The sequence below is a fragment of the Marmota monax genome, unplaced genomic scaffold (genome assembly GCF_021218885.2).
Source record: "Marmota monax isolate L192 unplaced genomic scaffold, Marmota_monax_Labrador192_F-V1.1 WCK01_AAM20220418_F8-fsc00105, whole genome shotgun sequence".
In the NCBI taxonomy this organism is placed as follows: Eukaryota; Metazoa; Chordata; class Mammalia; order Rodentia; family Sciuridae; genus Marmota; species Marmota monax.
In genome coordinates, this window is record NW_026692947.1 from 2814693 (window position 1) to 2842193 (window position 27501).

At 46.0% G+C, this 27501-nt stretch overlaps 1 protein-coding gene across 1 annotated transcript in view; it reads right to left on the reverse strand.

Moving 5' to 3' along the window:
* Nucleotides 1-27501, reverse strand: part of Plxna2 (plexin A2) — a 208252-nt gene that overhangs the window by 41935 nt on the left and 138816 nt on the right. Inside the window, exons 9-12 of the mRNA XM_046452125.1 lie at nt 25141-25255; nt 17009-17209; nt 15213-15309; nt 11926-12116 (exon numbers count right to left, since the gene is read on the reverse strand). Coding sequence (XP_046308081.1) covers nt 11926-12116; nt 15213-15309; nt 17009-17209; nt 25141-25255 — 604 coding nt within the window. The remainder of the gene's footprint in view (nt 1-11925; nt 12117-15212; nt 15310-17008; nt 17210-25140; nt 25256-27501) is intronic.

The window sequence follows — 27501 nt, forward strand, 5'->3', positions numbered from 1 at the left end:
GGAAATTCCCTAGTATGTTGGTTTAGAGAGCAGGTCTTGATGATTGCTAATTTCCTCCTTGTATATCCCTGCACCTATGCCCCCGAAGACTAGCAAAACACTGGATGCTGGAGTTAGTGGGGAGCTTAGAGAGGATGAAGATCTTCCTATTGATCTGGAAAGAGAACACATGGTTCAGGGAGCTCATGGCAGAGATGCTGGGATGACCCAGGGTAACAAGCTCTGCTTACTTCTGATTGGAGAATGTCTGGGAGTTTCCTGCAGCTTAAGCTTGAGCAGGGAGGGGGTGAGGCCGAGGGCAAAGTCTTGGCTTCGCTGGTTCCGAGCCCCACGTGGAAGCTTATTCTAAGCCAGACATTACCCTTTCATGGACAATAAATTTGGAAGGACACTGACCCCATCCAAAATGGTATTCATTCTTTGCTCCCTTCCTTCTTGCCATTTCTTTTCCCCCTGGCCATTAACCATTGTGGGGTGTGCACAGTATTTCACAATGTAAGCAATGAGTTCTTTCAGGAAAGTGACTCTGAAGGAGGTACCCCAACCCCCCACACAAATGACTTAAGAGTGTGTGTGTGTGTGTGTGTGTGTGTGTGTGTGTGTTTAGTCAGGAGTAGTGGAGAGAGGGAAACAGGAGATGAAAGGAAGATCTTTAGTTATTGACTAATTTCAACCTCATGCTTGTCAACACATACTGTACTGAGCTCCATGTGGACCTCAGAAGTGAGATCTAGAAGTGGAGGCCTGGGGAGAGAAGAGCCCAGAAGCAGCTGCTGTGTCTGGGTTGGGTGAAGGTTGTTGTGGAGACTCTCCTCTAAGTTCTCTGTGCCCCTTCACTATCCACCCTTCAGACTTGGGGTGGGGGGAGTGTGCTCCCCAGACTCTGGCTCAGCCCTCTGATGTACTATGTGTGCTACTTGGAGACTTTAGTGGCCCCCAAAGCTACAGGCTGTGAAGCCCATGTGCATTTGGTGTGCTAATCCCTCTGCTAGCCAGGCATGCCCACTGACAAATGCCTGCTCCTCCTGCCCAGCTCTGCTCAAAAGATGCCTCCATGAGACCTTCCTTCACTCTCTGACAGAGGCTGCAGCCCCAACTCTGCTCCTACTGACCTTTACGAACACCTCCAAGACAGCCATTGCCACATGGACTATAACCACTCATTGCCTGGAACTACCTTGGCACAGGGACTGTCTCACTTTTCTTAGCAATCTAATATATAGTGTACTATCTGGCATAGAGCAACCATTAGGAAATATTCCCAAAGTTCTGTTATTGGGGTACGCTGGTCTCAATCAGATTTTAGAAGAAACTGCATTCTTTAATGATGCCTGGAAGAGTAGAGGTGCCTAAGTGTTGCTTGTGAGTGGTGAAGTATTTGAACATCGAAATCATTAAGAAGTTTTCCCTGCTTTAATTTAAGCCAACTTCTGGTTTGATTCCTTATCAAATGGAGGACTGAACAGCTGCCTCCTCATTACACATCTTTCAAGTACTGAAGACAGCAATTAAGTCACCCCTGGCCTTTGCTTTTGCAATTCTGTTAGCCTTTCCTCTGAAGATATTATTTTCTAAACCCTTTGATCATTCTGGAAGCTTTTCTCTGGACCTTTGGATTTCCATGCATTCTGAGTGTAGTGACCCAAACCAGGCTGGTGGCTTGAGCAAGTAAGTGCCTGATTGATTAATGTGCACTAGGTAAAGGCTGTAAAGATGGTTTCCCTCTGCTTGTCACATACACCATTAGCCAGGCTGGTCCTGGGCAAAACCCAGTGGAGGGTAAACCCTTGGTACCTTTCCTGTGCTTTGTTTTGATTTTCTCCCAAAGGTTTCTCCCTCCACTTAGGCACCTATCACTCAGTCTTTCTCTCCTCCCTAAAGAAACCTATATTTGCATTTTAATGGGATTTTGAGTTGCCTTATTGTCTTACCTTAAGGGGTTTGGCATTTTGGTTGTGGAATAAAAGTTTTGTCTACTTTTTGCAGGATGCAGAAGGAAAATATAGAGAACACTTTAGGGCTCATTCCAGCATCTCCGTGTCCTGTCCTAGAAACAGTTCCAGGACCCTCCTCACATGTAAAGGAGGTCAGTCCACGTCCTGGCCATGCACTTGCTGATTGACTCATCTTAGGCCAGGAGGATTAGGCCAATAGGAAGTGGGAGCAGGTTGGCAAGCTTAGGCCGCAGTACATGGGCTGATGGTAGAGGACTAACTGGGAGATCCCTGTCTTTAGCAAGGCCCTCTTAAAGCTTCCCGGAACTCCTAGTTTGGGGAGCCACTTCTCCACCTGCTCAGACCCTACCTAAACAGCAGCATAGCCCAATGAGCCCTGGCTAGTGCCCGTGGGGGTACCCCAGCCAAATCTGCATTCCAGCCAGACTCTGTCATGTTTGTTTTCCTCCGTGGGTGCTGTGACCTGGAAAGCAGCCGCCGTGATGCTGCAGCCGCCCCCGTTCTTGCAGCCACTAATTGAACAGTTCGGCGGGAACTGTGCCACAAAGCCGCCCAAGGGCGAGAGCAGATGCAGCCGATTAATTACAGCTGGGGAGATCCGAAGGGCTGCACCAGGGAGCAGGGCAGGAGGCCCTGGAAGCCCAGGGGCTTGGCAGCCTGATGAGAGAGTGCGAGGCTCACTGCACAGGGATGGCCGTTCCTGGGTTCAGACTCTGGTGGAGACTCAGGCAGAGCCTTAGAGGGGCAGAGTCGGGGCCTCCTTCAGAGAAGGGGCTTGAAGGGTCAGAAGAACTTGGTGGGAGCTTCACAAAGCTCAGCTCCCATCCTAGAGACCCTGTCTTCCTCGAGTTATGTCTCCAGATCTACAGTGATGGTGGGAGAAAAGATGGGCACTGACTTCAGTTTACTGAAGAATTTTCTGATAATGATGCCTGCCATTTATTTTTCCACTTATTAAATATTCATAATGAGTCAGGAATTGGACCAGGGGCTCTATCTATTGTATCCCACTTAGAGCTCAAAACAAGTGATGAGAGTAGTACTAATATCATCTGCATTTTGCAAATGGGGAACAGGGTCCCAGGGAGGCTTGGGCTGACCATGGATGGCAGACACAGCTGGGTCTTTCCAACCTGTGCTTTTAGCCTCCATAGAACTCTGCCTGAGCTGACCATCCTCCTACTCTTGGAGAGGGTCCAGGCCACCAGCCACGAGCACTCATGCCCCAGTCTGCTTATCATTTCCCCCTGCTCAGCTTCTGACCCCTTTCCCTTGGCTAAGGCCAGAGCTCATGCTTTCAGAGGAGCCTTGGACTTGGCTTTACTCCTGCCACCTCTCTGAGCTTCTGTATCCATCTCCCTTCTCTCTGCCCCCCCCCCCCCCCGTGAATGTCCACACTTGCCTCTTGGCCTTGCCCCCCCTGTTGTCTCTCCCTGTCCCAGCTCCCCAGATGAGGTTAGCCATGGGGATTTTTGGTTTTCTTCCTATCTCTGAAGTGGGCCTGGGCAAGATCATAGTGCCCATTCCTTTCTCTCCTCTGGCTCTGTAGCTGTAGAATTCTATTTGTCCAAGTGAGCTCAGACAAGGATAGTAACCAGGTCAAATGCGGGGATTCAGAGTCAAGTAGCTGAGGATTCAATCCTAGCCATGCAATTTTAAGAAAGTTATCACCATTCAGAGCACCTCAGTTTCATCATCTGTAAAATGGGGCTAATGATAAGAACTTCTACCCCACGAAATTGTGAGGTCTGAACAACATGACATGTGAGGTACTAGATGGAGGTTAGCTTTCCATGAATATTAACTACTGTTTTTCTCATGACCAAGAAATGGAGGAAGATAGGCAGGTACAGTGGTACAGCCTGTAATCCCAGTGGCTCATAAGGCTGAGGCATGAGGATCATAAGTTCAAGGTCTGCCTCTACAACTTAGTGAGACCCTAAGCAACTTAGAAGGATCCTGTCTCAAAATAAAAAAATAGAAAAAATAAAAGGGATGGGGATGTGGCTCAATGGTTCAGTTTTACTGGTTTCAATCCCCGGTACCAAAAATAAAGAAAAAAAGAAAGAAAGAAATCCGGTCAGAAACCAGGCTAGCTGAGGTCTGGAGGAAAAGTGGCTGAGATTTGAAGAGTGCCCCATGCAGGTGGAGCCTTTGGGCATTGCTGTTGGTGGGGACGCAGGGCTGGTGCAGACAGCAGGGCTTGCCATGTTGGCTGCCTCTGTGGCCTGAGCATCCTTCCCCATTGTCTCTGCAGGTTGTCATACTATGGGGGTTTTAAGAGGAGACAGGAGAGACTGACATCAGAGCCTCTAGGAGGTTGTGGTTGGGGGGAGGTTTGTGTCCAGGAAAGACACTCCAGGATGACCTCAGCCCCAATAGCATCTCCAGTTCCAGAATGACCTTGGTCTCCTGTCCATGTCCCTAGCTGATGTGAACCCTCTGCATTAGATGCCCCTGTGTCTAGGGTAGGGTTTCAGGAGCAGCCAGAGAGGAAACATCCTGGTGTGTAGCTTGCTCATCTTCTCTTTCCTTATCTACTTGCTCCCTTCCTGTCACTTAGTGTTTTCCTGACTTCAGAGGGTGCTGATGTCAACTGCATGTTTGCAAATTTCCATCCTATCCTGGCTCCCAGAGACACCTGGATATTGCATTCCAAGGCAGCAAATGGTCCCATTCTTTTCCAAGTTGTGATGTGTGTGTGTGTGTGTGTGCACTCTTCACAGCAGGCTAGGGCTCAGCTGACGAGCTCTGCAGGAATCTATGGCACTGGCAGCACCAGCTCTCCTGCTTGGCGTGAATCCTTGCTGGCTCTGTCTTAGCTGATAGTACATTCAAAACCTAATTGTTATCTCAGCAGAGTAACTCCATTATTCATCCTGACACCATCCCCCGTTAGCTGTTTGTTGCAGTGATGTTATATTAATGAGGCCTGCAAATAAATGAACAGGAGATCAGAGTGCTGGCTTGTTTCTCAGGAAAACTGACTGACTTTATTTTTTTTTTGTTATTGAGAACTTTGCAGCGCGTGACTCTGGCCCTGGGCAGGTGGCTTTGGACTTTTCCTGCAGAGATCTGGTGCAGGCTTGCGGATAAATACTTGTAAATGTCCCAGCTTCCTGAATAGTTTCACAAATGCATTTGCATGGGAGATAATCTGGGAAAAAACAATGTCCTTTAAATTATTTGGGCCACATATAGAGCAGGAGGCAGCAGGAGTAAAAGATCATCTCGAACTATTATTGCATCAAAAATAATTTCTGCTTGATTTTGGAGGGCAGTGTATATTGTTTTCTACAATCGATTCTCTTTCCCAGATAAATGTACCTAAGATAATGTTAGAGAATTTATATTCCCTAAGCATGGATCAGTGAGGTTGGGGAAGTTACAGAAGTTGAAAAATTGATAAAGTAAAATTTACACAGTGGTCAATGGAGAAGCAGCTGTAAAACCCTATACTCCTCCTGCCTGGCACTAGTGCATTCTTACTGGACCAACATGGCAGGTGGCTACAGGAGCATTCTAAGGTTGATAAGGTCCTGGCCACTCCCTGAGGCCCCAATTAGGGGATTATTCCCTGTTTCTGTCCCACTGTACCTTTACTCCACCTGATGCTCTAACCTGCAGGTGTGCACCACCTGGGTCCTCTCCACGGGTCTGTCCCTTCTCTTTGGGTGGCAGTACTTGAGAGATCAGACCCCAGGCCAGGGACTCCAGCCTTCACTCTAACCATCATTGCCTTGGTAGGCAAAGACTAAAACCAATAGCATCAAGCTTGGAGGATTCACACAGCACCTGGGGTAGGCATTAAAGCAATGCCAATACCCGACAGGCAAAACGTGATTCCCCTAAGCTCAAATGCAGCCCCAAATTCCCTCATTGCTTTCCTCCACTTATAGGAGTAAGTATCAACCTTAGAAAGTCAGGCAAAGTTGACCTTAAGGCTCAATACAAAGGGTGGCCGATGTCCCCAGTTTATCTGGCATCTCTTGGTATCTTCCTAGAGGATTCTGATACTGGATACAGACATTTTTGGTATATTTGGGGTAGGGTCATATGGGGGATACAGGTCTATCTCTGTGACCAAAAGAGGCGGCATGGTGTGTGTGTGTGGGGAGGGGATGGAGGAGTCTGACTTCTGCAGTCAGAAGTCACTGGTTTTCATCCCTATTCTGCCACTAACCAGATGTGTGACTTTGGGCAAATTATTTACTTCTCCAAGCACTGTTTTCCCCACTCTTAAGATAATTATAGTCATCTTGTTGGATTTTTTTTTTTTTTTTTGAGTAAGCAAACTACACCAAGCTTGGCACATGGTAGAATACTGTTAAAGAAACGCTAATAACATTTTCTTTCCACACTAGAGAATGAACCCAGGGACACTCTACATTCAGTTACATCCCAAGACCTTTTTTTCAAAAATATATATTTTTTTCTTTTGAGACAGGGTCTCACTAAGTTGCCAAGACTGGCCTTGAACTTGCAATCCTCCTGCCTCAGCCTCCCAGTTGCTGGGATTACAGGTATGTGCCACTTCATTGACTTAAAAAACTGTTTTTATTAAGAGTGCTAAAATTAGGCATTGGCTAGCCTGTTCATGTCCCTGATCTAGGGTGGTGTCCTCATTAGCTATAGAGACCTATGTCCCTTCTGCAATCCTCTTTCTGTACAGGAGACATCTGCCAAGGGTGTATTTTAAAAGTTTCTATCCTAGGCTCTTTAGAGCAAGCAGTGTGGCTTGCGAAGCCTCTTCTAGGTGACCAATATTCAAGGATGGGCTGGGGCTACACAGGACAGGCTGCATCCCCCTGTGCTCAACCCAGGACTTACTTGACCACATTACAATCTCCAACCCCAGTTCCTATCTGATTGTTTTTGGCATTTGCTGACCAATGCAATGATGCCTACAGTGAAGGTCTGACCTCTCAAGCTTCTCCACCTTTGAGAGATTCTGGAGGAGGGACCCAGGTGGTGCATAAGCATGGCATATAGTAGCCACTAATTAAATATTCATTTATGACTGAATTAATTTCTTTGGAACTGTGGCATTGACTCTCTTTTCTCATAATTCTTACTCTTATGGATTGAATTCTGTCCTTCTCTCCAATTCATATGTTGAAGCCCTAACTCCCAGGACCTCAAAATGTGACCTTATTTGGAGACAGAGTCTTTATAGAGGTAATCGTTTTAAAACAGGTTCATTGGTGTGGGCCTTAATCCAATCTAATTGGTGTTTTAAGAGACAGGTGCATGTCCGTGAACATTGAGACATTTGATGCTTCCATAAGCCAAAGAAAGCCAAAGATTGCCATCAAAGCCCTAGAAGCCAGGAGAGGCCTGGGACAGATTCTCCCTCAGAGCTCTCAGAGGGAACCAGCCCTGTCCATTCCTTGATCTTAGACTTCTAATTTCCAGATCTCTGAGAAGCTATATTTCTGTGGTTTAAGACAACTCATGTATAGTATTTTTTATGGCCATCCAAGGAAACCGGTCCTCCGTAGAGACCAGAGTGGAGACCTATATGAAATTATCTCTGAAGCCCCTTTACCTTCCCTAAATTTGTATTACCCAGATCATATTCAGTCTCCTTTTCCTTTCTGCTGAATCCTGCCCATTCCTGGCTTCTTGGGCAATGATCTCTCTGGGTCTCCTTTCCAGTGGATGGCTCATAATATTCTCCTTTGAGGTCCCAGCAGGTCCTGAGGCCCTGGCTGGGGAGAACAGAAATGGTGGGCCAGGCATCTCATGGACTTTCTAGTCCTCTGCACATTTCCTGTTCCTGGAGTTGAACAGGTGACACATGCACAGATGCCCAGATGACAGCTGGAAATGGGAGCAGCCTGGGATGCCTCCCACAGGGGACAGCATCATTATCACACCATGAGCCGGCTGAGAAGGAGCAGACGGTGAGTCCTGAGGGGGTCCTAACCTGAGCTTTATGCAAACTGGGAAATTCAATAGGTTGTACAACTTGTCCTACATGAAGCTGCCATAAAGGATGGGTCTCTAGGGGTGGGCTTGGTTGCCATGGAGACAACAGGGTAAGGAGGGGTTAAGGAAGAACACAGCTGTTCATCTAACTGTGCATGAGCCCACTCCTTTTCCTAAAGTAGAGCTTCTTTGAGGTCATCTCACTTATTTCTCTGCTGTCAGGCAGGATGGCAGCCATTTCAGCCCCCATTTATTGCCAGGATTGGAAATCCTGCCACCCCCTGTAGCCATCACAGGCTGCTATGGGATCCTTCTCTTTTTTTACCCTTCTGGGAGGATCTTTCTAGCAAGTGGCTTATGTTTACTGCACAGAAAGTGCTTGTACTGAGGAGGGTACCCATTCTGCAGATAGGGGCTAGTGACAAGGAGCTATGTGTGAAATAGTATGAACCTCATAGAATCTGATCATTGGCAGGTTTAAGAAAAAGATCTATGCCAGTGTGAGGGGATTAGCCAAGAAAGCTGAAGAAAAGAAAATGCATTGAATCCTCTTCAAGGTTACTTTTAACTTATTCATTTTTTGCCAAAAATGCCATAGAAATGAGGCCTTGCCTTTATTGGGGGTATTCTATTGGGGGGGCATATGAAATTGATTTTCTGCATCATGGGTGATGGGAACTTTGATCTCTTGCTCACCATGGGGGTCTACCTGATTTCCTCATCATGAGGCTACTATTGTTCTGGTTGTAATTAATAAGCATCTTATGGGAGGATAGAGAGGATAGATTAAGACATACAGATATCCTGTTTCTCTTCGGACTTTCATCCACTAATTTTAGCATCCATTGCCCATTCTTGCCTGAAGCAATTATTACTGTGAACTTTGCAAATGATGACTTTTTTTTTTTTGGTACCAGGGATTGAACCCAGGGTTGCTTAACTACTGAGCCACATCCCAGTACTTTTTATTTTTTATTTTGAGATAGGGTCTTTCTAAGTTGCTTAGGGCCTTCCCTGAGTTGCTGAGGCTGGCTTTGATTTTGTGATCTCCTGCCTCAGCCTCCCTAGCAGCTGGAAACATATGTGCACACCACCACACCCTGCTGCAAATGATGATTTTTTATTTCCATATTTTTTCCATATTTATTAGTTGAGCTTAAAGAAGGGAACCCCTCTTACCATTTGTTTGTCAAATGTCAGTAAAGACCATGAATCCTTATTTTATTCTGTTGGTAAAGACCATGATTATCATTATTTCCCTGCTCAAATTGCTCCAAATTTGACCACTGGGGTCCCCCCTTCAAGTTGGCTTTGAGGTCCTTTTAATATGTACCCTATTTTTTTTCAGTACTTCTTGCCAAGAATAAAAGTAATAACCTGAATTTAATCATGATGAAGCATCAATCATATCCAAATCAAAGGACATTCTACAAAATAACCGGCCTGGATTCTTCAAGGACATGAAGGACAAAGAAAGACTTCAGATCAAATGACTAAGGAGACATGACAACGGGATGTCACACAGGCTCCTGGATTAGATCCCAGCTTAAATTCTGGCCCAGAAAAGAGAGATTATTGGAACAATTGACAAAGTGTTAATAAAGCATGTATATGAAGTGGTCTTATTGAACTAATGTTAATTTTATGATTTTGATAATTGTACTATGGTTATGTAAGATGTTAACTTGAAAAATCTGGATGAAGGGGATATGGAAGTTCTTTGTACTATTTTTATATCTTTTTATAAATTTAAAATTATTTCAAAAATAGAAAGTTAAAGTTAAACAAAATGACTTTTACAAGGAGAGGAGAGTCAGGTGGGGGGTAGGAGATACAGAACGAAGGAAAATATGACAGATAATATTACATAAATTGTTCCGGGCCTGGATTCTTCCTCCCACAAATCCTGTCCAGAGTGATGGACCCTGAGTGGCTTGGAACACAGCATGGATTTGTCTCTTCCCAGAGATGCTTTTTCATTTCTCAACAGCCTCAACATGAAAATCACCAACAGGAGTCTTGGGGCCTCCGACTCCTGCTGATATGTTCACTGGGAAAAATCAATTACAGCCTAATTACCTCAGGGGGTTAATTAGCCTCCTGTAACTTGGGTGTCCTCTGTGAACGGAGCAGCCTGTCAGTCCTCGGTCAGTGAGCAGGGGTGGCTGAGCCAGAGGCTCCCCTAGGGAACAGCCTGCCTCAGGGCTGGGAAGGGGCCCCAGCCTGTCTGGGAGAAGAGCAGACAGACAACTGACCCGGGGCAGTCACCAGGGCTGGCAGAGGTGTGGTGCCGATGGACTTGAGTCCCCACTAATTTAAGCTCCTCTACACCACAGGTGCTGACGGGGCTGAGATGACAACTGCAGCAGAAAGAAGAATTACAGACCCGTGCAAGTTCTCAGGCCAGCAGTTGCCGGAAATCACTGGAATCAGGGAGAAGGCACGGAGCCCTGAGCAGCTCAGGAAACTGACTCTCTGAGGGCAGAGACCAGGCACCACCAGCAGCCCCCGCAAACACTCTTCCAGTAGCATAAAGACACAGGGGCCAGTCAGCAGTCACGGTCACTGGCCACATCTGAGAGTAAAATGGGATCAAAGCAGCCCACTCTGTGAGGGGCAGTGTGTACATCACGTAACCCCTTCCTACTCAGATGGACAAAGCCCAAGATGCAGTATCTCCCTCAGTACAGCACCGCCATGTGGATGAGTTGCATCTGTGAGGTCTATACCAGCTAGAAAAGACTTGGATATTAGGGAAGTAGAAATACTTCTCTGTGTCTTGGTTTTTTTGTTTTTTTTTTGGGGGGGGATTAATTTGTAGAGAATTTGTAAATGATTTTATAATTAAATCTGAATTCAAATATTGTCCTTGCCATTTTATTCACTGTGTGAACTTGAGCATGTCACTCAACTTCTCTGAGCCTCAGTTTCTTCATCGGCACCACGGAGGTGAGAATACTTACCTTCCGATATTGTTGTAAGGGTTAAATAATTAAATGCTAAGCAACATTGCTCCCTGTTCAAAGCATCTCTATATTAACATCATCCATTTAAACCCATCCTTGCGGTTTGCTTTTGTTTGTTTTTTAAACTGATCTGTATCTCTGAAATGCTCACAGGGGTGCTCCAGAAGGTTTTCAATATTCCGTCGTAGGTAAGAACCAGAGCAGCTTTCTTTGGACTACCAGGCAGAAAGAGGCAGGAAAAGGACAGGGCATCAGCTCCGGGAAGATGGAGTCAAAGAGCAGCCCCTCCCTTGCTTTTTTAAACCTGCAGACCACAGTGGTACCTGCCCAGGTTTTCGTTCCTAGTCACCATAAGGGAATGTGCAATTAGTTTCAAAGCACAAGTGACAGTCGTTGAATAGGGAGCTGTGAAGAGTGATGGGCACACAATGCAACTAAAGTTAAGCACAACTCTTCCTCTCCCAGGCCATTCAAAACCCGAGCAGCTGCGTTTTCACTCCCATCATCTATTCATCTTCCTTTGCAATTTGCTATTTTGGAAACATCACTCCCTCCTCCCCCCGTATAATTAATTACCTATTTCTTCCCATTAAAATCACAAACAAATGGGGACAGACACTAAACCCTGGGAAATGGCGCGGTGGCTAATGTAGTGCTTTTCTTTATTTCTCCCATGTCCAACTTTGCAACTCTGAGCTAATGGTAACTACTGAAATCAATGTTTCTGCTCAGAAGAGCTAAACCTGCTTTGTGAAATATTCACCCACCATGGAACCAGTTTCTTGGCTGTATTTGGGTCAGCCAGCCTGGCCGGGGCCACTGGGCTGGCTCTGTGTCCCTTGTGGTATGCAGGTGCACACAGATTTGCATATACACGCATGCATAGGCACAAGGACACGCTCCATACTCTTGTCATTTATGTCTGGACATGGACCATCCAGACACTTGAGAGGCTGTCTATGTCCCCAAATTAAATAAACTCAAATCTGAGAATTTATCTAAAAAGGCTCAATTTGTACCTTTTCCCCACAATCCTGGTTGTCCCCTCCTGCTCTGAAAACTTAGGGACTCACCTCGGTGATTTGGGGGTTGGAGCACTTGACATTGTGGCTGGACCAGTCCAGCCAGGGACTGGAGGGGCTGGTACAGTGCTGGTGGAGGGTGCATCTGCGCTCGCCGCTGCACCAGCCACACTCGAACTTGCGGTCAGCCTTGAGGCAGAGCCCACAGCTCTCCCGCTGGGCTGCACACTTGTAGAGATGCACTGTAAAGAGAGGGGGACTGTCAAGATGGGATGGCAGAGGCAGCTCACGGCGTACCCTCTTCTAGCAAGCACGACAGACACCATCCCTAACCGTGGATAACACCCCATCATCATTGCAAGAATAATGGATGGGAAATTAATAATAAATTGAACCTCTTAGTAGCCATTTAAAGGCACTACAGAAAATAATATTATTTCAGAGTTTCTGGCTCAAGATTGAATCAGATCAGGGCTTTAATTGTGGCTTCCTGACTTCCGAGCAATGTGACAAAGTATTTAACCTCCCTGAACCTCATTTATCTATCTGTAACACAGAGATAATCATTGTTTTTTGGGAGGTTTGAATGAGATGTTGTATAGTAAGCGCTTAGCGCAGTGCCTGTGACATATCTGATGTTCTATACATGCTTATTATCTTTTCTTTGAGCTCAAACTGTATTCTTTTGCTGCTGTCTTTCCTACTCACAGATGGCCCCTATTTCGAGAGGTAAGGGCTTATTTCCTCATTGCAGGTTAAAATGAAGCTCAAAGAGCGACGTAATGACTATTACAGCTTACTAAGCTTAGTGCCCCAAACGGGAGTCCTGAGGCTCCAGTTGGCTCTGCTGCTAGTTGGACATCCCGAGAAGAGAGGAATCTCACCTTGTATGCTGGAGATTGTGTGGATCTGGGACAGGAGTCAGCCTGAGCTTAAAGAAAGGCTGGGTAGCTGGGGAGGTATTGCTGGTAAGCAAAGTGGGTGACAGAGTCCTGTTGTCAGCCCCTGTGGATGGACAGCATGTCCCAGAGAGGACAAACTGGCTCCTTAACAGGTCACATGTGCAATCTACAAGTGCATTTTCTTTGCTTTTTGTCTCCTACTGACCAGCCAGTTAGTGAAAATGTGCTTGTGAGTCTGGGGCTTAGTTTTTTTCCTGCTAGGGTTCTGAACTCAGAGTCCCAAAAGAATTCTACAAAACCAGAGCAAAGCTGACCCTCTGTATTCACCAGTTCTGTATCTGTGGATTCAACCAACCGTGGATTGAAATATTTTAAAAAATGCATCTGTACTGAACATGTACAGACTTTTTATCTGATTGTTATTCCTTAAACATAGTGTATAACAACTATGAATAGGACATTTACATTGTATGAGGTATTAGAAGTAAGCTAGACATTGCTAAAAGCATATAGGGACATGCGCAGGTCATGCGCAAACACTGTGCCATTTTATAGAAGAGACTTAAGAGGCCTCAGACTTTCGTCTCAGCAGGGGGTCCTGAAACCAATCCAATGTGGAGATTGAAGGATGACTACTCAGTCATTTTTCAACCCTTCTGGTCAAGCAGACCTTAGCTTTTAGGATTGGGCACTGTACCTCTGCTGGAGGTCAGGTACATGCCCTGGGGGAGAGGTACTTTTTATTCTTTCATAGGTTCTCCTCCCATTCCTCTGGTCTGCCCAGCATTCCCTGGTCCGGGCTCAAGGACTATGTAAACATCCTTATGTCTATGGCCTCTTAAGGTAGAGGGCAGGAAATGGGAGTCTTAAAATAAACAAGTACACACTGGGCATTTGTAAATATGGACCACATGCTCTCCAGCCATGAACTTATTGGATCCTCATGATGACCCTATGCCAAGGGCATCTCTTTCTCCATGGCGCAGGCAAGGACACTGGGGTGTAGAAAGGAGCTGTAATTAGCCCAAGTTCACACTGCTGCAAGTTCAAGTGCCAGCAGTTGAACCTTGGTTTGTTGGATTCTAGAACCTTAGTCCTTAGACACTGTGGCCATATCCCCCCAACACCTGGGTGTACAGTCACCCTGACACCCAGGGTTCCAGGTGCAAAGGCAATCTCTGGGATCTAGGCCTAGCTCCTCGGCAAAGAAAGAGACTCCTATCTCTTAGTGGTGAGAAAATTTTGGGCTGGGAATGAGGAAAAATAGTATAAAAAAATCTCCCAGAATCAAGTTGCTCTCTCGCAGTCCAAGAAGCATTTATTTTAAAGGCAGCAAAGAGGCAAATCCCCAGATGCTGAAATACTTATAGACCACTCTCTATTGTGTCCTTAGGCCCCTTCCCAGTACCCAGGGGGTGAATCTCAGATGAAAACAGAGCCTGTGACAGCTTCAACTACTTGAACTGAAGTTAAGATATGTGGCTCGTGATGGGAGCAGAGCTGGGGTACATTCTGGGGGAAAAGGGTTCAAATCCCACAGTGAGCTGAGCAGCAGGTCATCACTGTGATGTGGGTAGCTTGTGCGTGAGTTCTGAAATTAAACTGGCTTGGTACAGATCCTGGCTCTTGCTATCCAACTTGGCCCTTTTCTTAACCTGTTTGGGTCTCACTTTCCTCATCTACAAAATGGGAACAAAAATAGTACATGCCTTTTGGAGTTGTGACGATTAAGAGAAATAATGACAAACAAATCACTTAATGATGATTTTTCCACTGAATGCTCAGCAAACTGGAGAGACTTTTACCATCCTTAACAACGCAGCTAGAATTTGTATCTGTTGCATTAAAGGAAGGGCCACACTTGGCCCATGGAAAAAGCTCAACATATGTTTGTAGGATGGTAAATGAAGGTGGCCCTCGTGCGGTACCCCCTCCTGCTCCAGTCCAGTCCCCTTCCTGAGCTTCCTTGCTCCAGATGTGGGCCTGACTACGCATGCTGGTCCCTCCCACCTGCCTCAGGACCAGGAGTGCAACCTTAAAAACCTTCTTTGTGCGGTGACCGTGACCAGGGCCAAGGACAGAGAAACAAGAGCTGAGTGGAAACAATATCTCCATTTCCAGGGAAACTGGCGGGACGTTCCTGCCTGCTGTTCTCCTAGGTCAGGTTCCACAGACACTTCAAAGCCACCGGGAGCCAAAGAATAGCGTGGATGAGTTGGCAGCCGCCCGACGAATGCTCTGGTTGTAATAAAACAGGGCTCCTAACAGGACTCCTTTGATGGCTCCAAATGTTGCTTTAGGATCCTCTGAAGAGTTCCGCTGACAGAGGGAGTGTATTATTCAAGGCACAGCAGCCTGCTGGCTCTGATTCCTCCAGCCCCAGTCTTTCCCGGGGTCGTGAAAAGATCAAACCTCTACCCGGAAGTAGCTGCTTACCTTTCAAGTCCTGAGGGTTGTCAATGATGAAATTGCCATTCCACACGACGGCGAAGTCCACGGCCAGGTTGCTGATGTCCATCCCATCATACTGGTACTGTGGGGAGTGGGCAGAGGCACATGGCTCAAGAGGCTGTCTGTCATGAGGAGCCAGAGGCTCAGAGCTACCCTTCATCCTGCTCTAAGGAGCCCTAGAATGCTCTTTACCTGACTCCCCAATCATGAATGCCTCCAGAATCCCACCCCAAACTTCCAACTGGGCATTTAGTACCTTGCATAAGCTGATCCAAACTGACTTCTCCAAATTTCTTCTCTACTGCTTTCCTGCAGAAAGCTTAAATCCACCTGTCTCCAAACACACCTGCCTAGCCCCCTCTCTGTGTCTTGGTTGAGTTTCTATTTCATAAGAAATGCCATCTTTTCCCCACAATCTCCATCCTTTTAACTCATCCTCATCATTCTCCCAGCCCAGCTCTGGTCCACCTTCCCCGGGCATCCTCTCCAATATCTCTGCCACCCCTCTCCAACCTCCCTGTTCCCTGGCATTGCTGCTCTCCTCCAGGAACTGCTGTGCATCTTTTCACGCACAAGTCCAGTCTTTCTAGAAAGTCTGTGAGTTTTAGGAGATAAAGCCATCCCCTCTCACTACCCCCAGAGAGGCGGAGCTTGGAATAGGGCTTGTTGTGACACTTGTGACCAGCTGGCTGACCAGGCCCTGTGCTTGTCCTCTCTTTCTATACATGAGCCTTACTTTGGTCCATGGTCCACTAAGGAGAAGTGTCCAGAGCTTTCTGGACAGAGATCTCCTCTGCTCCCCCATGAAAGGTATCCAGCTATGGCTAACAGTCCACTTTCTCTCCTGCTAATCACACAGAGGACTTTGAGACCCTCCGCACACGTGAGAAACAGCCCCTCTGGGTGGCCCAGCTCCCATCGCCACCTCTGAAGGAAACCTTTTGGCATCTCCTCTTGGGCTGCCCAGTCCTAGCCACTTAGCTCTGGAGGGCACGTCCCTGTCGGCCCTCTTGCCCCCGGCCCTTCCCGCTGCCTTCCTCCTTTGCTGAGTTCCATTTCTTTCTCATCCCACCTTCCCCTTGCGCTTGGCCGCCTTCCACCGATTACAAATTCTATCAAGCGCCTGTGACCCCGGAATCTGACAGCTCCCTGATAAGAGGCCCAGATTCTCTTTATCTCTCCCAGGCGAATTAGCTTCCCTCAACACCTTTGTCACGTCCCCATCTCCGAGCTGACCCCCCACAGTCAGACACAGGGAGTTGGCAGATAAAAAGATCTTCTCTGGGCTAGAATTATAATTAAACACCTCGGTGCTTTCTGTCCGCCATTCGGGACTGGTTTAACCCTTGCGGCTCTTGAAACACACTGCTTCCCCCTTCCTCTCCCCTCCCAACTCACTTCCTCTTCCCTCTTTTCTATTACCTTTGGGGTGATGCCCTCTGGTTTTGCATGTGGGCAAGGTGTGGGGGACAGGGTGGGGTGGAGCTGCTTCACGCTGGTTGGAGTTTCCACACAGGCTTAAAGGCAGGCTCTTTAAACTTCAGAAAGGGTACTGAGATCCCCGCTTCTGCCATTAGGGTAGTTTGTTTCCTCTGACACCATTCATTTGATCTGCCCTGGCTGAGGGTCCAGGGTACCTGCACATTCTTCTGTCCCTGGGGACATAGGGTCAGCTTGGGACCCTGGATGGTTCTAGAAGTTGGGAGCACCAGTCTTAGGGCTTGGCGCAGGTGGGGGAGAAAGTCCTGCTCCAGGCAGGGCCCCAGCTCGAGTCCTCTTACCGAACTATTCTGACACTGGACACTGGAGCTGTTGAATCGCAGGGCAGGGACCCGGTGGATGGCCCCCTGGATGTTGAGAACACATTCGTAGCCTCGCTGGCCCGACTGAGGCTGGGGCAAGTTTCGAGCCTTAAGGGTGATCGGTTTCACCTCTCCGACCGGAATCAGAATCTCCTCTGTGGGCACCAGCTGGGGACAGTCCTGAAAGAGCAAGAAAAGGGGTTCCATTTGTCCTCAGCTCATACTTTCTTACTCACCTAAGGAAAGACAAGGTCAGAACCAGGAGGCTGAGAACCTGGTGAATACAGGTGGGCTCCCCATGAGAAGGACATTACCTCACTTAAGAGGTGTGTGAGTCAGCAGGGAAAATGAGATCTCTCCTAGCTCCTGGGCTTTGATATTGTCATCACCATCCCACAAACTGTCCTGGGTCTGATGTGTGTGTTACAATTCAGGAATTAATTTGCAAGCACCAGTACAGCAAGCTGTGGATTTTACCTCCAGAGAAGCTGGATGAAAGAGCCTCTACGTGTCCCTGTCCCCAACTCCGGCACCCCACCTCTGGTTTCATCTGGTTCCCCAGCTCTGGCTCCTCTGCCCCTCACATGGTCAATGCCCGGGGCGTCCTGTTATCAGCAGCTTCAGCTGAGCTGGGCTTTCCAGGAGGTGCATCAGGCTCTCCCAGCAATGCTCTAAATACTTGCTCTGGCTTTTTATCTTATTTCATTACCAAGCTCTGCATGAATGCCATGTTCCTTTAGAAAACAAAACCCAGGCAAGAAAGTCATGGTAGGGAGGGGCTGTGGGAAGGACCATGAGAGAGAAGGTGAGAAAGAGACTGATTTTCTTCAGTTCTAAGTCTGGATGCTGCTTTGCTCTCTCAGAGGTCAAATGTCATCGCCTAACAGCTCTGATCTCCTCCTTCCCCCCACTCCAGGAAAGATCTGAGCCCAGTAGCCCCTGGCAGTGAGGATGTAGAAACCTTCTCCATGAGGAATCATTTCCTATCTCCAGGGTTCAACTGGAGGAATTCTTGCAGGAGGCTCCACTTCCCTTGGACATTTGTACCTGGGGAGAGCTTTTGAGAATGTTATGGGGGGTCCCAATACTATGAGCCCTGCAGAGGGGGTACTACTGGTACTAAATGACCCAGAATCAAGATTGCTAGATTTCCTGCAAGGTGTGGACAGTCTGCAATAGTAAGAGAGATAAGAGATTGTCCCTTTTGGGATGACAGAGGTGATTCCCAGTAAGAAGCCTTATATAACTCAGGTAACGTTAAGCAATGGCACGGCCTCGCTGGTCAGCCTGATACTTATGGGGCAGATTTAGGCAATCACTTCTTTTCTGTAGATCCCAGTTGCAGGCCTGACATGCCTGTTGGCCTCTTAACCCCACAATCTTGCATGCCACATTCTGACCATACCAAATGAACAGCTAGTTCTGATGTGCCATCTCCCTTACTGGATTTTTTTCTCCTGGACTTTTTTGAACATGCTTTTCTCTCTCCCAAACACTAACACTCACTTACTGGGCTGTGAATTTCTTGAGGATTAGGTGGTGGTATATTCAAGCCCACATACCCATTCTTCATTTCAGTGCCTGAAGTGTAATGGACACTGGTCATTGTTTGTGGGTGTGTGAATATAAAGAAGCAACGGATAAAAAGATCTTGAAGTTTCTTTATAGTTCCAACTTTTCAGATTTGTTGGAGATGAGGGTAAATCTCTTCTTTCTAGACATTAAGACACTTGAAGAGAAGTTTGATTCCCAACAACTGGGTTTGGAAACTGCCCTGGTTTCTGGAGTCTTCGATGATCTAACCAGCATGTCTGAATATACTAAGGCATCTTGAGGAACCATGAAGAACTGGATCCAGGGGAAATTTCCCATGGGAATCTGCCTAGGAGGGCTTGGATGGACCTCCAGGATCACTGGTGCCATCCCTTGCCTGTCAGCCAACCACACGTGAGGACTCCAGGCAGGCAGAGTCTCCACGAGGGACAGGATCACACGGCAGTGCCAGAACAGATGGGCCCGTTCAGGAGCCAGTCACTCAGGCTGCCAACTCATAAACTTGCTCTTTACTGCACTTTTACTTTCATTCCCTGCGGGCACTCTTGACAGAGTCTTTCATATATTTATAGCCAAGGGAAAAAAAAAAAGAATATCGCTTTAGGGAAGCCCAGGCATCTCATGGAAAAGGAGATGCCATGTCCTGTTAGTGGCTAAAAATCAACATCGAATTTAATAAGTTAGACTCTTAATTTAGGATAGAAATAAAGCTGAGGTATAATGGTGTGTGCGTGTGTGTGTGTGTGTGTGTGTGTGTGTGTGTAGAGAGAGAGAGAGAGAGAGAGAGAGACAGAAGAGAGAGAGAGAATAGATTTTCAGATTCTGAACCTGTTGGTATACTGTAAAAGATGAGCACTTATTTCTCATCTCTAATGAGCTCAGAGAACAAATTCAAATTTCAGTAGCAGGGTCCTAAAGATGTACTTTTGGAGCTGTGATGTCTCCAGTAAGTAAACAATATTGTAGAGTCCTTTTAACTCCGATCTCTCTCTCCCTCCCCCCTCCCCCCCTCTCTCTCACACACACACATACACAAGAAAAAACAAAACAAATCAAAAACCCACAATGGGCCCTAGAGTCCATGGATTCTGCCAATTGAGGATCAAAAATATTTGAAAAGAAATCACATCTGTACTAAATATGTACAGACCTTTTTCTTGTCATCATTCCCTAAACAATGCAGTATAACCACTATTCACACAGACTTGCATTGTATTGGTTATTATAAAGAACGTAGAGATGATTTAAAGTATTTGAGAGGATGTTCATAGGTTACATTCAAGTACCATGTAAATGACTTAAGCCTTTGGCATTTTTGTATTGACAAAGGTCCTGGAACCAATCCCCCATGGATGATTGTGTGTGTCTGTGTCTCACACACACACACCTTCACACACACACACACACCTTTTTGCCTGGGCTAAGTCCAGTTGGAGAAGCATGAGTAGAATTTATGAGTACTATTCTGAGTCTTTTAAAAAGAAATTCTAGAATTTTAGACACCCTCCCACAACCTGTGGCTTTAGGCCTTTTGCAACTAGACTTAGGAATAATGATTAGGGTCTTCCCAAATGTCCAAATCTGCTACAGGATTGCCCCCCATAGGAAAAAAAAAAGTTGTAGGCTTTGTTTATTTGACTCTTGCTCTTAGGTTAAATGGAATAGAATGATTCTATTCCTTCTCTAGGGCAAAGGAAAGAAGTGGTTGGAGTCCCAAGTACATTCTCTGCATCTTGGACAACAGATGAGATTCAGGCCCTCTCGATTGTAGATGGTTCTGGGGAGACTCAGTGAACAGACAGTGTGACTTGGGTGCCAATGGCAGTACTGAGGCTGCAGGCAGGTGCAGGAGGGCCTGCACCTTGGAAAGTTGCCAGGTTGCTGGAACTTCAGTACATCTGGGGTTTGAGGAAAATGATGGATATAATAAAGCCACTTCCAAACCATTTGCTTCTGTGTGTGTGCGTGCGCGCGCACACACACACACACACACACACACTCTCTCTCTCTCTCTCTCTCACACACACACACACAGTTTTTATCTTAAGGACAAAAAAGCAAATAATCACAAATGCTTTTTCTGCAGAATGTTAAGACTGTTATGAATGTTCTTAAAATACTGATTGCTCCTGCCAATCCTCACAGTCTTCTGAGTGACGTCTTCAGGTCATCCTATTCCTCCTCTGTCTGCAGGCCAGCTGGAGCCAGAGTCACCTCCTCAAGACAGCCGGCTTAGTTTAAGTCAAAATGAACAGATGTCCTGTTTGGGACTATCCTAGAGCTGGGCAGCAGGGGGTTGGGGACAGGGAAGAGGAAATACAACTGTAGGGAGGGCAGGAGGGCCAGGGCCTGGCGTAGAGCCCTGGGAGTCTTGGGGCCCTGTTGCCTGTTCTGTCTGGTTGTGCTCTGCCAGGTTCCCGTGCTGGGGACCCGTTAGCCTTTCGAAACAACTTCTCCCATGTGGAAATGGCATTATCTTCACCCACTGGACTTCAAAGAGAGAGAGCAGCCGGCATCCTGGGAAGCTAATCGGATTTATTTGGTTCTATCTTTCCCCTGGGATGGGGCGTAAAGAAGATATTTATGTATCTACATCTCACTAGGCCTGGTTTAGCCATGGAGGAAGATGAGCTTTCACAGCTGAAAGCCATACATACTCCTGTGCACTCCTGCTTGCTAACACCCTGTCATAGTCTGATCCGGCCCAGGGAGGTAGAGATTTGGGAGCCCCATCAGAAATCTGCTGGGCTCTGAGTGCTAGTAAAGTCTGGTTTGTTACCTTAAAAGGGCTCAAGGGATGGTTCAATTGAAATTCAGTTTCCTCAAATCTAAAATGGTGCCAATAATACCTGACAATCCTAGATTACATGAAAGAGGGATATGAAAGTATGGGGTAAGTGGTAATGAGCTGGATGAACACTCATTGTTAAATATTATTACTGCAAATCTCTCTCTCTCTCTCTCTCTCTCTCTCTCTCTGTGTGTGTGTGTGTGTGTGTATACACAGAATCTGAGGACATCAACTTATTCAAGGCCAGCTTGGAACATTGACTCTGAATCCTGATGTCTGCATTTATTTGATGATAATAGGAAAATTATTGTACTTATCTAAGTTTCAGTTTATCTGTAATAGAATCTCCTCCATACAGTAGTCAAGATTAAATAAAATTTATATATATGCATATGTGTGTGTGTGTATCTATCTATATATAGTGCTGCATATATAATAAGCACTCAATAGATGTTAACTTCTAAAACTTTCCTTTGTGAACTGTAGTCTCTGCAGCACAGCTGTTCTTCATCATCAGGCTTAAGCATGGAGTTGGCCCAGCAGTCCTCTGGAAAGATGTGGGCAAACCCACCTCATATGCGGCTGTCCTTTTATCTGAAAGTGGCATGGCCAACCCATCTTCATGGGAAATTTCTCCATCTGTAGAGATGGATTTGTGCAGGTCCAGCCATACTCTCTGAACCCTCATGACCAACAGCAAGGACCAGATTGAAGTCACACCTGCAAGGGTAGCTGTGGCCATGGAGACTAACACACTCAAGCCTGATTTTTCTGTAGAAAACAAACTGTGCTGCTTTTTTGGATGCCTGAGTTCTCTGTAGCCTTGGGCAAAATCACTAAATTTTTGGCATCTTGGTTACTACAGATGTCAAATATGAATTATGTGAATCTGCAGGGTTGTTTCAGAATCAACCGAAACACCGTATGTCAGGGGTTCTCAATCTTTAGCCTCATCTGGGATGGGGTCCAAGAATTTGAATTTCTAACACGTTTGTGGGTGATGTTGACGGAGCACACCCTGGTTGGCACACATTGAGAACTTCGGCCACATGTGCAAAAACTATAAATGTGAGATGCCTTAATGTTGCTATATTACTCAATGAAGCCAATCAGTTATATATCATCTCTAGGAAGTCGACAGACATAAAATTTTGATTCAAAGTTTAGGTCAGGGGCTTACTAGAAGTATAAAAGAGATATTCTAGGAACCCCAAAGAGACACCTATGAGATTTCCAGTCTCGAAAACAACATAAAGACACAGATGGCACTCCTCATAGAGCCAGGAAAACCTTACCCAAGCTGGCCATGTGTGTTTTTGCTGTTCCTCAAATTTTCAGGAATAGGGGTCCCCTAAAATGGAACTTTGGTTGGAATAGAGCAGGGCTTCAGAGCTATTTTCTGGGCAGGGAGGTGTGATAGGTTGTGGCTGAGAGCTAAAGTAGTATTTTCAGAAGCCAAGGAAGTGACCCAGCAACCTTGCAGGCAAGCTGCACCCTATTTTGGAGCTGGATAGAGTCTGGGTTTCCATCACAGCCCTCCAGAGAGTTACTCCCTGGGCCTGCCTGGGGCCACAAACATGAGGATAAGAGAGCAGGCGACCACCCAGCCCTGCTCAGGCAGATGGGAAGATGGGAGGCAAGGGTATGGTTCTTCTTGAGGCTGAAAGGAGATAGGAAGTCTCTGGATTGGGCCTCAGGGTTCTTTTAGTATTAACTTAATACCGAGTTGCAGGGAGGCAACAGCTTTTTTCCAACCCTCTCTCTGGAATGTCCAGGCCTCTCATCTGTGGCTGACAGGGAGCTGTGTTTCAGTGGCTTCTACACAGTGTGAAGGAAGCCCAGCCTGCTTCCAATTAGCCTTCTGGGGCTCAGCCCTCGGGCCTCTACGCACATCCCGGCTGAGTTTATTTGTCTTGCTCCATGTGACACCCTGCTTGCCCTCACTCCAGCTGCAGGTCGAGATCAGGCTTGGCTTTGGGTTTCTTTCTGCCTGAGGGGGCGGCCCCAGTAGAAAGTGGGGCAGCTGCTCCTTCTTGTCTGAATCTATCCTTCACCCTCTTTCTGGGTTCTGAGTTCCTCCTCCTCCTATTTAATTAAGTAACTTAGAAGTTTTGAGTGGCCAAAGTGAAGGCCAGTTTCTAAGACCAATGATCTCCCATCTTCTACTGCCCAACTTGCACCTCTGATCAGGCCCTCTGCAACTTGTTTTCTTCAGTCATTCTTCTATGGGCTCCCTAGCTGCAATTCCACCACCCCATACCTTCAGCTCTCAGGCCCTTTTCTCTGAGTAAGAAGGCTGGTTCAGACCTCTGCAGAGTTCCAGGGCTGTGATTAATTTCCAGTGTTCACTAAGACCAGTGTAGTGATTTCAGGCCAGCTGCATCCCAGCATACCAACTGGCAAGGGAAATCCTTTTTGGATCATTCCCAGGGTAACTACGTGCCTGATTCTATCCTTTTGCGGCAACTGTGGACAGGTCTGCCTTCAATGTTCCCATTAGGGACCATCTATGTCTCTCCCTTTTAAGATAGACAAATTCCATTTTTTTCCTGACTGAATATAACACATGTTATTTCAGAAACTAAAAAGAGCTCAAGGCCATGGGTGTGTGTTTCAGAAACCTTTCAAGGTCTACTTTCTTATGTTTACTCATGAAAGCTACCGGCACAGCTGTTGAGATGAGGAGATACAAGAGACACCATTTCTGGAAGTCTTAGACAAGCAGACCCAATGTTCATCAATGGGACTTGGGTACAGAAGTGACTAGTTTATCCATGTGTTCCACACACTCATTCTACTCATATTCACTTAAGAAGATACTAAGGATATAAAGATAAGCTGTGATCCTTGCCTTTAAGGAGACTGTAGTCTACTGGAGAAAAATATCTGTGCAGAAAGGTTTAGTAATATATGAAAATGTACACTGTCACCTATAAATAGTTGCAGATTTCTAAATGGCAGAACAAGAGAGAAACTTGTGTATATGCACTTGGGCATATATATGAATACATAAGGTCTCTATAGTTCTTCAAACTCAACTGGTCACCCATGGCTAAAAGTACCAGAAAGGGAAATTGACCCAGTAGCCTTCATCATCCTGAGGTATGCTGGGGACATATAAGAAAGAGTCAACATCAATGAGTAATCATGAAATGGAATATTCACTGGAAGATAAGCAGTGTGATATTTCACTGTGTTGATAAGAGAGATGGATCACCCTTTAGAGATGGAGCTTCAGCTACATAATGAGATTGGACTTTTAGCAATGCCTGGTTCTTTCACTAGTTGAATTTTCTTCTCTTTCTATAAGGCCACCCACCCAGACACACATCAAAGAATCATTGAATTTGAGAGTTGGAAGAGAAGTTGGCATGAAAGAATGGTTGAGAGTGAATGTTCTATTGAACTCAGTTATGTCTACAGCCAAGCAAACGGCCAGACTCAAAGAATACATGCCATTCACTACCCTCTTCCAGATCACAGAGTCTGTTGGGTTGGATATGTTTCCTCTAAGCTTCTAGACTCAATCCCTGAACGCAGAGTTTGAGGAGTCCACTTGTTATGGCCTTTGCCTCTGGGGTCATTTGCTGCCAGTTTCTCGAGCTTTATAACAACATGGCTTTTAAGCACGTAGAAGGACCAAATCTAATCAAAGGACCAAATTGGGTCAGCACAAGAGATGATCAAGCCATTGGACTGACCATCTGAAAAGGAAGGGGTTATTCAGATTCTTTGGCACATCGCCATGTCAGGGTGAGCCTTTTACCTCTGAAATGTTGATCCGGCCCTCTTGGAAGGAGCAGGTCGTGGGGTCATGAGTGCAGAGGTTCCGGTACTTGCACCAATGGCAGCGGAAGGCGCTGTTGACACAGGACAGGCACCTGCAAGGATGGAGACAAGAAGAGGACAAGCCAAGGAGCCACAGGTCATGATAGAAGTCGTTATCTTATATTTAAATCCTAGTCTTACTCTCAGAAGGGCAGATGACTGGAGCGTCCTCTAGTACCGAGAACTATGAATTCTTGAGCCAGGATGTTCATGAGACCAGAAAGAAACCAGGACTGGAGTAGAAATAATGCACTTAGAATGCAGCAGTGAGCTGTACCTTCCCTGTAGCGCATGTGAGAGCCGATTGTTTATATTTTCAGTCCATTTTTCAAACTGGTAGACTTCACATAGGAAGCTTGAATCAGCCATGGGGGGAAAGTTTAAACTACAGAAATTGGTAAATGGCCAGATGTGGTGGTTCATGCCTGTGATCCCAGAGGCTCAGGAGGCTGAGGCAGGAGGATCTCGAGTTCAAAGCCAACCTCAGCAACTTAGCTAGGCCCTAAGCAACTTAGTGAGATCCTGTCTCAAAATAAAAAATAAAAGAGCTGGGGATGTGGTTCAGTGGGTAAGTTCCCCGCAGTTCAATCTCTGGTACCCCTCCCCCCAAAAAAGAGTAAATGCTACCAAACTAGTTTTTCTTTCTTTCTTTTTTTTGTCCCCTGATTTCTGGTAGTTAAATCTTTACCAAGATACCACTGTTTGTAAGACTGAGTAAAAAGAGCATAGAGGTAGAAATTGGACAGGTCTGATTATAGTCTTGCTTCTGCTGTTGCCACTGGGTCACCCTAAGTAAGTCACTTAACTTTCTGAATTGGAGTTTCTTTATCTATCTGTAACAAAACATTCCCATCTACTCCACAGGGCTGTTTGGTAATCAAATAAGATAATGTACAGAAAATGGTTTTGAAAAGTACGATGCTAAATATGTTATTTTCAAGTGCTTAAATCACCTGTTATTTCAACCTCTTAAATAACATTTGAGAATCAACAATTGGTTCATAGCACTTCTGTTATAGGGCTCAGGGGAGTTAACAGGATTAAATGGTGAATTTGTCTCATACTCCTAATAATCCAGGGAAGAAGCATCAGAATAGGTGCATGACATACACCTTTCTTGCCAGAGTGAGCATTTATTTCCCCCTGGTTTCATCTGGAGGCTGTGTATATTACTTTGTCTCTGTTTGTGTGATCAGACCATAATAATAGAAATGTGTAGAGGGGGATGGTCTTCCAAGCTCTCCTACTGTAGTTTTTCATCACTAGACTAATCTGGCTTGGACAGGACCAAGTCTGCAATCTGGCGCCACCTGGTGGGAGTCTAGGTACAACTGGGTGATTGGGCATCGGATAGAGAGGTCGTGGGTTAATGGGCCCCAGTGTGTTAGGGGCATTCGCTTATCTAACTTCATCTTCCCCATGCTGATTATTTTTATTCTTTTATGTTTATGTCCAAAGTTATTTAGTTTCTGAGCTTAGGCCAATTCTATTTTGTGTACTCCCTGATTGATTGGTTTTTGATAATATCTTGCGATTCAGCAAGTAAATAATGAAAACAGACTAAGGACCAAAGGATGATGGTATCTATTTGGACTGTAGACCTGGATCTTCCACTGGCTAATAGTGTGACCATCATTGTATTCTCTGTGGGCCTCAGTTTACCATATTAAAAGGAAAGAAGTAAATATGATTCTGTGACTTTGACCTGTGAATGCCAGAGGTAGAGTGGGGGCAAGATAGATAATATTTGGCAATAAAATCTTTGCTGTCAAGAAGATCTGCTTTTTTTTTTTTCCCTGCTAAAATTTGCTGCCTGTGACAGCATCTTTGTTGCCATAGCAATCCATCATTGAAAGTGGTGACATCACACTAAATTGCCATGGAGATGAGGGTGCTCTCACAAACAATGGATTCTGTTACCACTGTGTTGTTTGTGAAGGAAGTTGAGAGGTTCTCTCTCCATGATGCTTGGCATATCCAAGGCGGAGTTAGATGGGGGTTGGAATGCAGTGGTTAGCGGGCACTTGGGTCCTAATTTTAGCTTGCACCACTGTCTGCCCTACCCTGGTTCCTGCCTGCCATTTTTACCTCTTGTTCTTTCTTTTTCAGGGTTATCTGTTGAGTCATCCTGATGGGGTTCAGATATGTCTCCTTTCCTGACTACTGCAAAGATGCTAGGACTCTAGAAAATTATTCTAATCATGAAAATCAAGATCAGAAAAGGGGAGATGAGGGAGGACTAGCTCATTTATCTATTTTATGGCTAAAGATTCTTTTAAGGCTTATCTGCAAACAGATC